General features: G+C 36.6%; 1 protein-coding gene across 1 annotated transcript in view; it reads right to left on the bottom strand.

Annotated features, from left to right (window-relative positions):
- Nucleotides 1-725: 725 nt before the first annotated feature.
- UBE2N (ubiquitin conjugating enzyme E2 N) overlaps nt 726-18,958 on the bottom strand; it is a 29,775-nt gene continuing 11,542 nt past the window's right edge. Inside the window, exons 2-4 of the mRNA XM_045553246.1 lie at nt 2,482-2,728; nt 2,152-2,292; nt 726-1,465 (exon numbers count right to left, since the gene is read on the bottom strand). Of these exons, the coding sequence (XP_045409202.1) occupies nt 1,425-1,465; nt 2,152-2,292; nt 2,482-2,728 (429 nt within the window). The 3' untranslated portion in view covers nt 726-1,424. The remainder of the gene's footprint in view (nt 1,466-2,151; nt 2,293-2,481; nt 2,729-18,958) is intronic.

Below are 18,958 nucleotides of genomic sequence, written 5' to 3'. Positions count from 1 at the left end.
AGGGAGGAACTCTGTCAATGAAGAAAAAAATTACTGAATACCAAATTAAAGAATAAAAGGAGCTCCCGCAGAAAATGCTAGAGAGATGAAAGCAAGAATCATTAACTGAGGATTTGACGCTCTCAAAGGAAGAAACCTTTCTGATACACTTAGGCAAGCCGGTTGCTTGAGATTTGCTCATCAGGTTTATAAGGAAGACGCGCAAATGCCTCAGCAAACCCCAAATGACTTATCAGCTCGGTCTTTCCTCGTAACACACACGAATGGTTACACATGAAATTTTCAGACAAGAACCAAGAAAAAGGTCATAACCCAAATTTGAGGCAAAAATGTGGCACATGTGAAAGTCCTTACATGTCGGTCACAACTGCTTTCTTTGTTAAGACTGTCCTGTACAGTAATTTTCAAACATTGTGGCAAGACACCAATGATCGTCTAATCAGACAACACAAACACATTTATTTCAAATTTCTAAGAGGTAAAAAAAGGTCAGATACTGATGCTTTATGCATGCTCAGGGCCAGTTTACAAATCCTCCATTCACTAATATCTTAACACAAATTTGCATCAGTGAAAAGAAACTGGCAAAATCCACCTCTTGCTATTCAATTTGTCAGATGGTGAAGACCAAAACAGAATGTTCCATCAGAGTTTTAATTTTTAAATACGATTGTCACATTGGGAAATGAAATAAACACAGTAAAATAAACTGTACAAAGGCAAAGTAGAATAACAAAAAATATTTTACTAAAACATAAGATTTACAGAAGTATCCAGACAAGCCATACAAAATGGTCACAAGCTTTTTTTTGAAGGGGGCATCTACACTCGACAGCAAAGTCACAATGTTATTAGTGAGGGCTGTGATGTTTGTTTAATGTTCCCATTTTGGTTCAAACAATCAAGCTTGTCCATCTACAGCGTCTAAATAAAGTTAGACTTGGCTAGAGAGCATATTCTAAAGAACTGGTTAGCTGCTTTTAACCAATGCAATTAGATCACCATAAAAAGGGGGAAAGGAGCTCATAAAATTAAAATAAAACAACCTCCCCTCTCAAAAAAAAAAATAAAATAAAATAAAGAAAAACACCCACACCCCTGCAGCTAACCCTGACAACTATCTTCATTCACAGTGCTTTATACTTAAACCATGATGGGGGAAACGAATAAAAGCAGAGAGGGGCCACTGCTTTTAAACGTTTCGCAACATTCCAGATGATACTTCTAGCCTCTGCTCATGCTTTACAACAGTGAATCAGGACAAGACATAGATTTGCTAATGTGCATTTAATCACCAAAGGACTGAAGATGTCTGGGCTTTTATTCTGTAATGTTTCTAAGACTGTGTCCATTAAATGCAAACAAAAAAGGAAGAAGTCTTGGCAGAACAGGAGAAGTGATGCACACTTGATGATCGGATCGATTTAAATATTATTCATGGCATATAGCCTAGTCCATGCTCTAGCTGCAGACAAAAACAAACATGCAATTATTATTTTACTTAGTTCAATGTTATTTTCCAAACTATACACAAGAAAACGAACACTATTAAGTTAATTATGGAAATGTCACACTATAATCTCTTAAATTCACGCCATTTTCTATAAATTGGATTAGGGCCGAAAGATTTTCTCTATATTTAATTACCACAACACTACAATGAAATTCAGAAGTTCTACAAAATTCAACAAGATGAAGAATTGCCCCCTTCATTTCTAGACATTTAATGCTCCCTACTAATTTTATTAAAATCTGTAGCAGGAAGAAGCTTTCTAATTTCAAATTCTCTAGCTACAAACTGCTGCACACAGATTACAAAAACAGGTCAAAAGAGTTCAAAAGTTTTCCAGAATCTTTACATGCTGCTAGATGAATGGTTGACACTTGGTATTTGTTAAATCAGGTGTAGTTATAAAAAGAGTCCAAGAAGATTTCCCAATTATAGGTTGTTTTTAAATCTGGGGGTCCAAGAGCAGGCCATAATGGAGCTTGAACATCTTTTGTTAAGAGGCATTTATGTACTATAAGCAGGATCTGATTTATTGTATTTTTTTCTTTTCCTTGACAAGAGTTTTTTTAAGTTTTAAAAATGGTGGCATAAATTTATTTTTAAAAGTGGAAGAGTTATGAAGGAGAATGAATATTAAATACCTGTTTCTATGGCTTGGGCTTCGTTGGTCTTCCACTGCTCCGCTACATCATTTGCTAACGGATCATCTGGATTGGGAGCACTTAACAAAGCCTGGATTGATAGCAGAACTGTGCGGATCTGCAGTGCTGGGGACCATTTATCTATGAAGGCAAAAGGCCCAGTATGATAAAGCATGAAAAACTGGCCCAGAACTGCTGCATTTCCCTCCCACAGACCTCTGTGGTCTTGGTAAAAGACAAGATTACAATGTTTACATTTTAAATATGGAATGCTTTAAAGAAAAAGGAGAAATCTTAGTAATAGCATATAATGACAAAGGTAACACTTACCTTTCAAAATATCTAAACATATTCTTCCCAACTTGTCTACATTAGGATGATAAATTTTGGTCATGAAACGTACTTTAGGAGCTGCCATTGGGTATTCTTCTGGAAGGAATAGTTCAAGTTTAAAAGTCCCTCCCTCAAAGGGGGAATCCTGGGGGCCAGCAATGACCACATGAAAATAACGGGCGTTGCTCTCATCTGGTTCTGCTTTAATGCCAGGAACTGGTTCCGCCAGCAAACGCTGGGTTTCCTACAACAGAAAAACAAACACATTTGTGAAACAAATGTCATTCTGCTAGACAAAAAAAATTAAAATTAGAAAGTTCATCTCTTGGAATTAGACATAACAGAACCTCTCTCCAATTTTCCAATGGGTTTTTATTTAGCTTATAAAATGCAAAATTTAAAAAAGGGACCATTTAAATAATTATAACCAGCTGAATGGAAATACAACAAATATTTACGACGTATCATACATTCTGGCTACAAATATGTTGGTAATAAAATTAGGTTAATGAAACTGATTTTTTACTCAAGTAAAAGAAAGAAAATAACACTAGGATTACCACATAGGTAAGGCAACTTGCTCTAAACTCAATCAAAACCATGCTGTTTAAAAGGTAATAATAGTTTTTAAAACCACTGCAAATCTCCCCTCTGAAAAACATAATGGAATGAAGGAGGTAAGAACAAGTCTAGGCACCTAAACAGGGCCAGAGAAATATATATAACCATGCTGATTAGTCTAAAATAGACAACCTAAAAGGGACCCTTAATGCTTCCAACAATCATACTATTAGTTTCTTTTTTTCATCATTCTCCCTCTCTAGTAAATAATTCTATCATTCTTTCTCCTTTCTCTTCACACCGCCAACATCTCCAGTGTTCATCCTAACTTCTGGCTGACACCAGGCCTCCTATCCTACTTCACAAGAAAATAGAAACTTCCATGAATACCCACAGTAGCATTTGTACACTTTCCTGCATATGTGCCCATATGCTCTGCCTCTTCTCCTGTTACTACATGCCACACATTTAACCTGGTCAGCAAATTATTTCAGAAAACTTCAAAATCTACCCATGACTCAGGTGCTTCTCACCATTCCACTGCTCTCAGCAGCTCTCACCTGGCACACTGTAACAGCCTCCTAACCTGTTCTCCCTGCTTGACCTTGCTACCCCCTCCCCGTCCCGGGTCTATTTTCCACAGACACTTTAAAAGCCAAAGTCCTTCTAACGGACCCCCCAAAAGAGGCTCTATATTATCCCCTCACTCCACCTACCTCTCTGACTCATCTTCAGCTATTCTTCCCCAACACCCCTCCCACTCTGGTCCAGCCAAAAATTAGCTTCCTTGTAATCCCTTCAACCTGCCAGGCATCCTCTCACCTTAAGGGCTTTCCATTTGCTCTTCTTCCCCTAATTTCTATATGGCTTGCTCCCTCAGCTTCTAAGATTTTCATTCAAACCTGTTTTCTCAGTGACGCCTCCATAACTGACACTGCAAACCCCACTGCATCCTGCCCCACACATTCCCATCCCACTGCCCTACTTCATCTCCACCACACTGCTAGCATATCACATAGCTCACTTACTGTGTTCAGAATGGAAGATCCAGAGGACAGATCGGAGTCTGTTTTATTTACTGCTGTACCTCATCATTTAGCACAGTGCCTGGCACCACAGTAGATATTCCATAAGTACTTTTTGAATCTATTTGATATTATAAAGAGAGGGGACTGTGGCTCATGCCTGTAATCCTAGCACTCTGGGAGGCTGAGGCAGGAGGATCGCTTGAGGAATTCAAGGCTAGCCTGAGCAAAAGCAAGACCCCATCTCTACTAAAAATAGGAAAATTAGCCAGGTGTGGTGGCATGCACCTGTAATCCCAACTACTTGGGAGGCTGAGGCAGGAGAATCACTTGAGCCCAGGAGTTTGAGGTTGCTGTGAGCTAGGCTGACACTATGGCACTCTAGTCCAGGTGACAGACTCTATCTCAAAAAAATAAAATAAAATATAAAGAGAGGGGAATGAATAAACTATGAGAATTTCATCTTTAAAAACATTAAAGCACAGTTATTTTCAAAGCAGAAAGTGCACATCATGGGAAGAAACAGTATAGCTTATATTTACTTTTAGCCAGAAAATGTTAATATTTAATATGCAAATTGACAACAGTATATATAATCTGTTTATTAATAATGTTTTCAACATTTTGAATAGGCACGTGTAAAAAAGTTTAGAAAGTGTTTTAAACTAGTAATTAAGCTTTTAGGTATGAAAATTAAGATGAGAATATTTTAGTTATACTGCCTTTACCTAAGAAAAATTATACATCCTATATTGTTTCATTCTATAACTTACAGTGCATATGCTAAAAAAAAAATACTTCTCTCTCAGCACAGTAATATACTGAAAAAGTCATGAGATATAGACAAAATCGATAATCCTCCAAAATGTATGGCCATTTAAATTAATGTCTTTTGTACTTTAATTTGAGGCTAGTTTTTTTGTTTTGGTTTATTAGTTTTGTTTTAATCATGACAATAAAAGGGCAAATGAGAAACTGAAATGCTGTGAACCACTTTCAGCAAAATGTTCTTCTGTAAGTTCAAAGTTAAAAAATTTTTAGAGCATTAAAAAGCTCAAGAGACAATAATGAAGCTTCTCCCCTTGAGAAGTCCTCTACAAAAGCAGCTGGTCTTCATGTTGGTAAAAAAGTAAAGATATTAAGATGAACAGTAGGAGTGGAGGAATGGGAAAAGAACTGGATGGTAAAATTCCTTGAATGCTGGCCTCTCCCCATCTTTGGTCCTCCTTTTGTGTTACGCTACCTAGGTCTTCATATTTTTAGAAGCCATAAAGAGGGAGACTGGAAAAAAAGAGAGCCAGGGTCCAAGAGTCCCAAACCACCACCCGCTGGTTACACAAAGTAGTAGCAGCTCTATTTAAAGATACAAAAAGCTAACAGAAGGGCCTCCAAGAGCATATCCCAAAATAGCTTCAAAATCACTCCCAGTACACACTGGCACAGATGGATGTGGCATGCACTTTCTCATCTTTAGCTCACCCTCAAAAATCAGATATTCTTTCTAAAGAATGAGCATATTAAGCAGACCATGCGACCTAATCAATCATAAGATTTAATCAGAACACATTCTAGAATAAGCTTGTAAATGTGGAAAACATTTTGAAATGGGTTTTATATGTTCTCAAGTTCTAATGGATTTTGACACAACAATCTGATGAATAATTATTTCACTAAACAATGTTGATTTCCCAAAGAAACCCAGAGCATAAATTGTGGGAGGAAAAAAGAATGAAATCCAAACCAAATGGAACAAGTCTCAGATGCTAGCATCTGAAAAAGTGTTACCCACAGAAAACTGATGTCAACTTTTTTTCCCTAAAAAGGCAAAACCTGGGTAGGAAATAAAATCCTTCCGGCTACTACTCAACACATGGTTAACTCTAAAATACCTTTTAGTTTTATAGTATTCTTTGGTAGAAAGACAATGAAGTACAATACGATTTAACTCAAGAAGTGAAAGGCTCAAATCCCTACTACTTCACTTCTCTGTTTCTCAGCAAGTATTAATGATTTACATTGCTCTGAGCCTCAGCTTCCTCATCTATATAGTTAACATTACCTCTCATGCAGTTACTACGAATATCAAATGCAGGAACTGTAAAAGTATTTGACAAATGAGATCACATATGAAGGCCACAGGCTCATACAAGAAACTCAAAAGAATGTAGGGAAAAATCTCAAGATTTATTAAATAACAATGTTTTTAAAGAAAACAGTAAAACCTTTAGTTACATTCTGTGACCCTACTATGTTTAAAAGCAACCCAAGGATGGAATCCCAGGTAGAACTGAGCTCAGGGCCATTCATAACAGAATGTACTGTAGACTATGCTCAGGAAATTAGTTACTAGAGTAGAAAAGGAAGTTCATAAAAGAGCAGGGTATGGATTTAAACGGCAACAAGATTAAGTCTTAAGGAAGGTAATTCATCTAATAGAATGAGTATAATAGCTAATGCCATAAATACTTCAAATACCACATCAAACTGATCATCTACTGGGACTTGAAGAGCAAACACCAGAATCACACTACAGAAAACTACATTTGACATTCTGTCAACTATCTCTATTCACTAGGACTTTTCCCATTTTTAAGTTCAATAATAATTTGTTCTCAGTATGAAGCAATGAAAAGTCTTTTATGTTCTGTATGCCACCAATGCATCATGTCTATAGTAATTAGTGTTTTCACATTTAGAATATTCTCTGAAACACAAAACTGAAATATATAACTAATAATGCCAAACAGAGATCCTTTAGCTCATCTTAACCAAGAACTGTCTGATAATTTGATAACTCCACCAATTTCATTATAGCAAAAATGTTATAAAATTGAGAAACGCTTCGATGCCTACTCTGTCTACTCCAACCTCTGTCACTTTGTTTTTAAGGGATTCAAAAATATTAATAAACAGGGGCTCCTTTTTTGGGATTACTATTATAATAAAGCAAACATCAGTTCTTCATTATGTATACAACTGTAAACTACTTAAGGGAATCTGCAAGTTTACCCTCTGTATGTAAGTGTCCATTTTTAAAATGTTAACCCTATGGATGTTTTTTAGTGCATGCTCCTACTTCAATTTATCTGTAAATCTTGTGAATTTTACTGCATGATTTTGCATGATGTGATAATTTTTTAGAAACACATATCTCATTATAATAAAACTGTATTTTAGCTGGTATCAGAAACAGAACTATAGTTGTGCTCAATCTCCTCACTTCACAACTTCCTTACAAATCACAAGGCCAGTTAGAGGACATCAAGATAAAAACGGAAAATGAGTACTTTTCTCAACAGCAATGTTGTCTTGCAGAAATATAATGCAAGACACATATGCAATTTAAAATTTTCTAGTAGCCACCACATGAAAAAGTAAAAAAAAAAAAAAAAAGGAAAATCAATTTTAATTAATTTATTTTAACCCAATATATTCAAAATATTGTTTCAACATGTAATCACTATGAAAATTATCAATGATATATTTTACTTTTTTAATATTGTCTTCAATGTTCAGTGTTTAATATACACTTACAGTAACAGTACATACTAATTTGAGAGTTTATTTGGAGTTTCCAGCAGGGGAGCGCATCTACTCATATACCTTGACCAAAGAACGGTCCTCCTCTATGACCCAGCACGAACTGGGGAAGCACACAAATGGAGCAGTGAGGGAGGAAGGGGATACCCACCTAGCCAGTCAGATCAGCTAAATCAACCCTGGCGATCAATGGGGTGGCAGATGTCACAGCCAGATCACCCTTATATCAGCACATACCAATTTGAACAAGCCACTTTTCAACTGTTCAACTAGCTAGTAGCTACCACATAGGACAGTTAAACACGAGGTAATCATGTTATAATGATGTTACTGACTGGTCATTAAGAATACTTTAACTTATTTCATATAGTGGGTAAAATTTTGTACAGAAACTATAAAGCATCACTATTTTCCCCTCAAAAAGTTCTGTACATAATGTCAGACCCTCTGAAATCACTAGTAACAGGATTGCATACAGGAATTACTGCATGCTACAGTCACAAAATTGTGTTTGAAAATGATAATTTGTAGCAATGAAAAAAAAACAGTGAATGAACAAAAACTAATTCAAACAAGCCAACCGCACCGAGGTCTAATCACTGAAGAATAATTGTAACTTTTACAGTCCACACTACCCCCTAGTGGACATAAGACATCATCTACTTATTTCAAATCCCTTTCTTTTGCAAATGAAAAAACTGACACTCCCAAAAGTTAATTATTTTACCCAAGTTCACCATTTTAAAATTACACTACATGATTACTCTAGCAAAGTCAAAACAAGGTTAGCATCCATCTGAACATGTCCTTGAAAAAGATCTATCCTGATCTAGATCCCAAAAGCAAATAAAATGGAAATAGCTTAAGAAAACCAATAAAAGCAAACGAAGCAAAACTAAGCTAATTTTTTATTTCCTTTCTGCTTTCGCCTCTTGTGCCTGTCTTGCTACTAAACTGCTTACAATCCCCAGATAGGCTAACTGGGGCCATGAGAATTTCTTGAAAATATTTATCTTGAAGTTAGATGAGAATAATGATTCTCAAGGCATACTCCTCTCCCTTTTTTTCTTCTACTACTTTCACATACTTAAACCTCAAGATTTTCTGGATGGCAGATGCAGAGAAGGAAAAATGGCAGAAGCTATTTTACAGGCTCCAAGTACCAACACTAAATCTGAGAATACTTTAAACCAGGGTATCCCTCTGTTGAAAAGCTGTATTTCCAGTTGAGTTGATAGGAAACAGGTAGGAAGGTACGTTCTATTCCACTTGGAGTAAAAATCAAGAGATGTGACCAGATGACTTGGGGTAGAAATCTCTACATCCTAATTTTGACCCTCAACCCAAAACCAGATCAATATTTCTGTGAAGTTCAATGAGATGAAATTGAAACTTGAGAGTGAGAGGGACTTCTGAAAGGCTGAGGATATATGACCAGGTTGTTGTTTCCCGTTCATGACCACCACTCTGCTTACTATAACTAGCACAGTAACTCTTGGTTTACTTGTCAGACCCTAAACTATTTGAAAATGGGAACCCCAGCTAGCAAATGGTGGTAAGTGCTAAATAAATGCTTGTTTAGTAAGTAAATGCCTGCATGCTTAGGTACCACACAGAGCTGATGACACAGATTACTATATCTGCTGTGTTTGTTGGTAACTTTCACCTTAGGAATAACATTTAAGATTATTATTCATCAGGTTATACTGTAGTCTGTGTTTATTGCCCCTTACCCCAGTTGGTAAGCTCCATAAAAGCAGAGACTACATGCAATTATCGAGCACTGATCCTAGATATGCTGAAAATCAATAAAAGCTACAGTAACAGTAAAAATTAACTGTGCCAAATACTGATTAAGTGCTCTATATGTATTAACTCATTTAATTCCCATACTCATTTTACAAATGAGCCACTAAGAGTAACCAACCAAAGCTAGCAAATGGCAGAGCCAAGATGCAAATCTAGGCTGTTGGGCTCTACTCAATCTGAATTCAGGGCCTGTTTCTTAATCTCAGTGTTATACACGAAGACATTTAAAACTATATGAGCAGTAAAGGTCAAATGATCAGAAATAGCACAGCAGTTAAGAAAGGGCTATTTTCAGCTCTTCATAATCCTGAAGCGCTTCATGAAAAAGGTAAATTTAGCTATGTTACTTAAATATTTTTTTTTCTTTTTGAACTGGAAATTGAAAAAGTATAGTCTTATTAAAATAATGTAGAAAAATTTGCTTTATTTGCTTTATGGTATATACCGTTTTGACCTGGAATTATCTATTTATGACAAACCCTTTTGCCTATCTTTGATATTGCATAAAACTATTATGCTCTAAAATGTTCTTGTGACTCTGAATTTACTAACAAATATTTAATTGCTTATTTTGTACCTGACTTTGTTGTACTGACTAACTGAAACAGTAACACAAGGCCCTTGTCCCTGGCAGTTTATTTCATTGTTAATATTATATAAAGCACATATAAGTCAGTCTTTGAAAGATCCATTTTAGAATTGGTATGTCAAGGTCTGAAAGAAGGTACAGGAGGTGTGAGTTAGGATACTGTATGAACAGCAGGACTAGATTAGGGGCCCATTATGTTCCTGTTTATTTCCAAAGACATTTTAAAAGTTTTCTGGATGAGAACTTTAAATCAAAGTCTTTAAATTTCCATCCTTTCCTCTTTTGGGTGAAAGATTTCCAAATATTGGCATCACAGCTAAAGATGGTATCAACTACACCTTCATAAAACACTCAAATTCTTGGTGATAAAAAATATCCTTTAAATACTCAGCATTGTAATTAGTAGACCCTTGGTAGCTAAGCCTCTCCATTTTCTGTTTCCTGATTTGATGGATGATGTAACACTTCATTGTCTGAACTAACTTGATCACCAACTCAAAAATAAAAATAAGACTTCATTGATTTGAATAATGTAGCTGTCTTTCTGTCTTAATGAACTCCATGTCTCAGGAATGATTTGACACTGATATCTCAGAACCCTGAATGAAAAGAGAGAGGACCTAGTTTAGTCATTGGGACTGTTGTCTGTCATGGTCCCTACTTAAGGCACTAATTAACAAACCCACTGCATATTTTAGATTCTAGGAGTTGGTATGTAACTTAGTAGGTGAAGTAGAAGATGATCTTCTGTATTTCTTGAATGAAAATTGAGGAAATTTTTTAAAAGCCTGCTTCTGAATGGTGAACACTAAAATCATGAGTGATGTATTAGCAAAAACCAATGAACCTGTTAAAAAAATTCAGCTTTTACACATTAAAAATGATGTAGACTATGGGTTTTTCTTTCTTAAAATTTTAAATGGTTATTTGAAGTTGGTAATTCATTTAAGCCCCTTATGTGTAATTTTAGCCATTTGTCTATGTCTGTTAAACAATGGTAAAAATTTCCCCATTCATTCACAATTCCTTTTTACCTCCCCTTGCTTAGTATAATGTTGAAGCTGGGAGCTTAAGACTATGCAAATTTGAAGTGACTGTTGCAGAAAATAGAAAAACTTAACTATGGCCACACAAAAGGACTACCTAGCAGCATTAAGGGCAAAATGAGGTTTGTAGAGGGGCATATGGCATTCCTTCTGGCCACCTCAGGGCTAAAGCACCCTTGTTTAGCAATTAGCACCCTCACACACACCTTTATGGATCCCCATTTCCCTCAGTGAAAGCTTAAGTCTTACTTCCTAACTCTCTCGCAACTAAGTATGTGACTTAGGCTCAGTCAAAACCTGTGCACTAGTAGCAAAGAAAGAAGAATGCATTCTGGAGAGAATAGCAGTAGTTACCACTAAGACAGCAATGGAAGAGTTCTAGTGATAGCATCCTGTACTTGGCATCAGCAATCCCACTGTACATACTGCAGAGTGTGTTTCACACAATGACAGCAGTGACATCTCTACCATGATGTAATTCTGAGGCTTGTTCCTGGCTGCCTTTCTTTGGCCCTCCTGAAGATTGTGTGAGGTACCTAATAACTCTTAATAAATACCATTTCTGCTTAAACTAGCCAAAGTTGGTTTCTGTTGTCTGCTAAGAATACAAAGTCTAAACTAGATAGGGAAGGAAGTGAAGAAAAGGTAAACATGGGGAAGGTTCAAGATGTTATGTGTATCTCTCTGGGATTAAATGGGGTCAAAAGAGAGCACACAAATCACCATCTCTTTCTCAAAGAATTTCTACCTAGTTTAAAAGCCTTCAAAGAGGGAGCTAATTTTACACTAGAGAGCTAATTTTAACTAGGCAGCCTGGTACACCTAGTAGGGAGAAAAAAACAAAACAAAACAAACAAACAAACAAAAAAAAAAACTCAGCGCCAGCACACCTGAATTTAATTCCAATTTTAATTGTACTAATTTGCTACGCAACCATATACAAATCCTTTACCTCTCCAGGCTTCTAAAACTGAGTCCCTTGAACATTTCAAAATATTCTCTCTAGTACTAAAATTGACTGAACACTTTTTTATTTTTAGAATGGGTTAAATCTTATTGCTAAATGCTTACTTTGTATCCCCAAAACTTATGCCAATATTCAACAGCTAAATAAGGAAGAAATTTGTTGCTAATGGCACCTGCTTTTTTTTCCCCAAGTTTTTTTCACTTGCTCATTAAAAAAGATATATGAAATTAACTTAATGCTCTTCTTTCAGGTTACTTCTGGTTTCAAATGCAGCAATCACAATAAGATTTAATGCCCCATTAATAGGGAAGACCCATGACAGACAAGAACAGATGGAAGCAGAGCAGTTGAATTTTTCAGTGAGGCAAACAAAAAACAAGTTACAATCAATCCAGATTTATACTCTCAACCCAACTGTGCCACTGACACAATTTTGTCCAAAATCCAAACCATCAGGAAAAATTAAAATAGTCTTTCACACTCTGCATACTAATTCTGAGATAAATTAGGAAACATTCAGTTATTAAGGAGTTGTCTCCCTCCCCAAAAGCATCCTTTAGCAGGGCCACCACACCACACAGCTTCAGGAGAGGACCATTCAGACTATATATAGTCGGCATGAATGATACCCCTTGGAGTTATGCAGTGAACAACTTAAATACTTTAGATTAAGGAATAAGACTTCAATTTACCAGCTACAAAAATCAACTTTATTATTGTCTAACTCATGCAAAATGGGTGACATATATGATAATTCTAATAAAGCTGAAATGCATTATCTACCTGAAACATCCCATTTTCCTATCCAGTGTTTATATATGAGCATTCACTGTGCTTTCAAAATCTATATTTCACTTCAGAGAGTTATGTTTAATGTTATTTACTTTGTGGGACATAAATGACAAACAATTTTTCCACACACTAAGATGTTCATTCTTTTTATGTTAACAGTGAAGTAGCATCTTTGCAAAATCAGAAAATGGGAATAACCAACACCATAGAAGGCTCAGTATTATGTTAGGCTCTGTTCTTTACACTCTAATCCTTCCAGCCACCCTAGGGCTAGATTAGTATATTAAGCAGATAAAGAAGCAGAGCGGTCAAATTAAGTTGTCCAAGCTCGTATTTGGCAAAGCTAGAAGTCAAACCCAGGAAATCTGGCCCCAGATTTTGTGTTCCTGCCATATATATACACACACATCCCTACATTCCCTGAAACAGTGTTTTCCCCTAGAGAATTAGGAAATAAGGCTAACTCATTTGAGCCATAAAACATTATTTTAGCAGCAATTCTACCACCCTGAAAGTCAACTGTCAATTAAGAGGTAAGCAACAGATTAAATGTTATTGAATACTGTTGGAAAGTAGGGGTGTACCTTCTGTAGAAAGCCATCTGCTACACACTTTGCCACCTTACTCTGTCTCCCCAACTAAACTAGTTCCTAGAGGCAAAGGCCCAGGTCTAATTTTGCAACAGCATTGGGACTGCAAAATTAGGCCCCCAATGCTGAACACCATACAGTGTGTTTCACATTCCTTACTGGTTGAATGAACAGATTAACTACAGAACTACTGAGAGCAAGCTCACAGAGGAAAGAAAATTATTGACTTGGTAAAGGAGAAACTCAAGAACTTCCAAAAATGGTAGGCCTGAGGTTTCAGAAGCCAGAAGGTAGCTGTAAATGGCAGGAATATGCAGAAAAAATTAAGACTTAAGATTCCAAACCCAATCTTTACAAACTATTTCACACTTTTGCTCAAAAGCCTCGGCCCTGACACTGTCCCTACAGGTCATACACATACATACATTCATTCTTTTATTTAGAGACAGGGTCTCTGTGGCCCTGGCTAGAGTACAGTGGTGTTATCACAGCTCACTACAACCTCAGACTCCTGGCTCAAGCGATCTTCCTGAGCAGACTGAACTACAGAGGTTTGCCACCATGCCCAGCTAATTTTTTCTAATTTTAGTAGACACCACGTCTCGCTCTTGCTCAGGCTGGTCTCAAACTCCTGACCTCAAATGATCTTCCTGCCTCAACTTCCCAGAGTGCTAGGATTACAGGCATGAGCCACCATGCCTGGCCTCAGGTCATACACTTTTAAAAGGACCAAATATGAAGCACCAGAGATACCAGGCTTATCTTTCTTTTGCCATTCTCTAGCAGCTCTGATAATCTAATAATCATTTTCCTAAATTTAAAAAATGATCATTGTCTCAATACTGACTGGTTGACATATTAAAGATTCTGCCCTCTATCTCAAGGTTTTTGGAACAATTTGAAATGAAATTGCTCAAACCAAATTTGTACTAGGTTAGAGACTTTAATATTTCACAAATTACAAATTTGGTCTTAAAGTTGAACAGTATTAAGGTATCCAGCTGATGTAAATAACTCAACAGATTTTGTATTCCGTGATTTCAGAAAATTATTTTGTCCTGTGCCACTAAACCAGAGGAAAAAATAATCAACAATTTAGATTTTAAGAAAACTGAAATAAACACAGATGTACATACTGGGGCAGATGTATTATGACAGAGCACCGGTGCTATAATACTAGGTCTAATTTATCCACTGAGTCTCTGAAAGAACTCAACAATACATTTAAAGAATATGGACGCCGGACTCTGTTCCTGCTAGCAGTGCAAGCCAACAACATGAGATTATATGAAACTTTGTCCAAAAAAAACCATGCTGCAAAGTCATAAAAATTACCCTTAGAATAAATGATTTAAATAGTGCATGTAAACAATGGTTTCCTTGAGGAATACCATTTTGTAAGATGGGCCTGTACTACTTATCCAAAAAAGCAAGAAAATAAAATCACCTAAGGAAACTGAATAAGAATTTTGAGTAACCCTACTGTGAAACTGACAATGTCTCATTATCAAGACAATCCTTAATATTCAAAATTGAAAAAGATAAAAAACAATGCTAATATTTGGTGTTGAGAAAATTGGCTCTCCCGTACATGGCTGGTGGGATTATAAATTGGCCCAACCTTTAACAATTCCACTTCTTGGAATTTATCCTAAGGAAAAACTGTGGATGTGCTCAAAGGTACCCCTCCAGAAATCATGATCACAACAAAGTCTATAAGAAAAGGACGCTGTAAAAATAAATAAATAAAAAATGCAGATGTTTATGGTTTAACACAAAAAAATTCATTCTCTAGAAAGTGAAAGCACAGTTCAAAACAGTATAATCTCCTAATTAAACGCTGTGCCGCAGTGACATAATGTTCTATGTGTTAACTGAGATGGTGGTTTCACAGCCATATACATTCATCAAAACTTAAATTATGGGCCAGGTGCAGTGGCTCACGCCTGTAATCCCAGCACTGTGGGAGGCTGAGGAGGGAGGATCACTTGAGGCCAGGAACTTGAGACCAGCCTGGGCAACATCAAGACTCCTTCTATAGAGAAAAAAGAAAAAAGAAAAATATCTGGGTGTGGTGGCACACACCTGTAGTCCCAGGTACTCGGGAGACTGAGGCAGGAGGATCACTGGAGCCCAGGAATTTGAGGTTACAATGAACTATGACTGCCACCACTGCATTCTGGCCAGGGCAACCAAGTGAGACTGTCTCAAAAAAAAAAAAAAAAAAAATCAACCCCCCCCCCTCCCCGCACAAATGTAAGCTTAAAATGGGTACATTTAATTTGGCTTTTCCCTTACACTGAAATTTTCCACAAGTGTATTTAATTGTATATAAGTTATATCTTAATAAAGTTGTTTTAAAAGAAAAAAGTGGAAGGTAAATCTTGAACTCATTAAGGGCAGGAAGTGGGTCTTAATTTAGGGTGACAAGATTCTTTATTCACTGGAATACTTGTTGGGGATTTCGGGGCAGGAGCTACGTTGCTTGGCCAGGCATCCTGTTAAGAGAATTTGAGCAATGGAAGAGAAAAAGAAATGATGAGAAAGAGGTAAAGCACTGAAAGCCAATAAAGTGGCTTATGGCCATTTGCTGCTTTGTGTAAGCCAATCGCAAGCCCCTAAATCTTCAATAAAATCACTCAATTTACAAAATCCTTACAAGTAGTGGATTCTTTCATGGAAATTGTTTAAATAGCTAAGCAGAATGCCTGAGTTAACAGCATGTTCAATCCCAGAACCATGGACAAAAAGGAAACTTCAAGACCTTAAACTACTTGATAACTGGCCAAATCCTAGGCAGAGTACTGGACTTTCAGGGGCCAATGAATTGGAAAGGTAGATAAACTTAGCTAAAAGTCCAAGGTGAGGGGATTGAAATCAGGATTAATCCTAAAACTTGACTTGTATATTCACCTACGTTTGTTTCCTTTAATCCTCAGAACCCTGAAATTATTTTATAGAAATGTGCACAGAAACCTACCAAGTGGCAAAGCATGGACTAGAAGCCCACTTTACAGTCAAGCGCTCTTTTCACAATTTGCCACAGCTAGAACTTGGAATTCTCAGCACCGAGAAATGCCTTACATCTATACATCCACGTTTGGGGAATAACAAGGATTTATAACTGAAAGGTGTGTCAGAGCTAAAAATAGAAAATATGTTTCTTAATTTATTCTGACAGGATATCAAGAAGTGTCCATGGAGCTGATGCAGAGAAGAGTCACCAAGGATAGAGGAAAGGATAAACCTGAGACAGCATTTGCATCTCCCTTGGCATTTTCTCCCTCTAATCCTTTCTTCTCTAACATGCTAGTTTTAAAGCAGGCAGTCCTGTTGCCAAGATTTGAAGGTTGGTTCAACGGATTTGGAACAAAGGCATTTCCCTATATGAGAAATATACTTTGAAAGTGAAACAAGGGGAGGGAATGTTCCCCCTAATCATAATCAAAACAAAAGACCCCTTATGAAATTCCTAATTCTAGGTACCCATAATAATTAAAAAGTCTAAAAATTTAAAGGGATTAATTAAATCAGATTCGACTAAGAACAAAGTATATTGAGATTAAAATATTTTGGTTTAATGTTTTGTTATACAATGTGACATAAAAGCAAATCGTTAGTGTTTTGGGTCATTTTTTTATCACAAACCTTAATAGCTGTAATAGTTTGGGGGTAAAAATATTTTGTGTATCAGAACATCAGATTTGTCACTATGTAGTGTCTCATCACAGCACAACATACAAAAATCCCATTTTTTATACAAGAACACTGTAACAGAGAAAAGAAAGGCATGAACAGAGTATAAATATTTAACAATCTCCATGTATTCTTGATTTACGTGTTCTAAAAATCCTTACTTATATCCTCTTTCATGGCTCTCTGTTTTTTTTTTTTTTCTAGAAACTGATGGGTACCGTCATTCATTTTTATGTTGACCTATTCAATCATTTTGCTCGTTTAATTTACACATAGCTTTTGAACTACAAGACTGCTTCTCATTTAAAATTTTCTTCTTTCAGCCTTAGACCCACAAGGTACAAGTTTGTGTACTATAAGTGTTTAATAATACCCTCAAAAAAAAAAAATTCTGCAGGACTGAAGTCCAGTACTGCCCCATCTCAAGGGCTTCTTACTTCTTACCCTTCCCCTATCTATTATAGGGCCAGTTCAGGCAGTTTTCTACCTTTAAAATGTCTGTGCTGGAAAAGTAGCGTGTCAGATACAAAATTAATGTCTCTCACTTTCCTTCTACACATGATTCTGGAGGTGGGACTCTATCAGGGGATCCCTGTTAAACTGCAGATAAGCGGATGGTAAAGGGAAACTGCAAGAGGGGACTTGCTTCTTCTAAGCTTCTTGTCTGCTTGGGGTACCTGTGAACATCACCCAACATCCCTGTAGCACATTAGTCCAATATGCAGCTTACCTAACACTGAGAGAACCAGCTTGATCGCCACTCCCTTCCCTACAGAGGGCCAGCCATGGCATAATTCAGAAGTTGGAAAATTCATCATTTTGACTGGTAAACACTATCAGAGGTTGTATAGGCGAGAGAACACAAAGAAGAAAATATCAATGAAATAATTAAGATGAAAGGGCTAGGTTATGAAAAAGCCTTATATGCCCAGTTACAGAGTTTGAACCAATCCTATACACAATAGAGAGCCACATGATCACATTGGTGTTTTTAGAATAATGTGTCAGTGTAGAAAATTAAAAGTGTGCGCACACATAAGTAATGACGGGGGATGAATTCTGAGATTACCCCCCACCAAAAAAAAACAGGAGAGGATAAGCACACATCCAAAGACAGTTTGGAGGAAGGCGAAAGGATCTTAGGCAACTGGGTTAACAGTGATGTAATTAATAAAGAGAAGGAACAACTACCAGTGCTGATGCACCAGAGAGGGAGATAGCAAAATGAATACATTCCATTGTAAAACTAAGCTGATTTAAAAATGTCTGCAAGACGCCTATCTAAGTGGAGATTAAAAGTAGGCAATTGGGGAGAACTAAAACTCAGCGCTAGGTTTTGAAATCACTGATCTATATGGACTGAAGCCCATAAGTGAATGAGTGTGTTTAGGAGAATATATAAGGAGAAATGGCCCATGGTGAGAACACGACCACTTAAAGGCTTAAAAACTATCATAGCAGATACGAGACAGTCCTTCCTATTGGTGATACTGGAAAGCTACACATTTATTTTGGATTACTGCTACTGCTCAAAGCATTTGTGCATTTTTTTGGAGGTGCCTAAGAGCCAGTTTAAAAGCCAAAAGAGAAAATCTGTTCTAGGATTATATGATCACAACCTCTTGTTTTAAACTCTGTCCAACTGGATCACAGAATCATCAAATTTTAAAATAGGAATTAGGTCACAGTCTCTTAATCCCTGAGATAAGAATAAAACCCAAATCTGATTTCTATCCACTATTCACCAGAATTGGCTCAAATTTCTTATAGTGTCCAGCAATCAAATCTATTCTTTAAAGATTTACTACTGCTAAAAATTTTGTTTTTAAATAATGGCTCATAAGGCCTGAAGGATATTT

Source organism: Lemur catta, chromosome 6 (genome assembly GCF_020740605.2).
Source record: "Lemur catta isolate mLemCat1 chromosome 6, mLemCat1.pri, whole genome shotgun sequence".
Taxonomy (NCBI): Eukaryota; Metazoa; Chordata; class Mammalia; order Primates; family Lemuridae; genus Lemur; species Lemur catta.
Note: the sequence above shows the minus strand (reverse complement) of the source record. Positions and strands in the feature narration are given on the sequence as shown.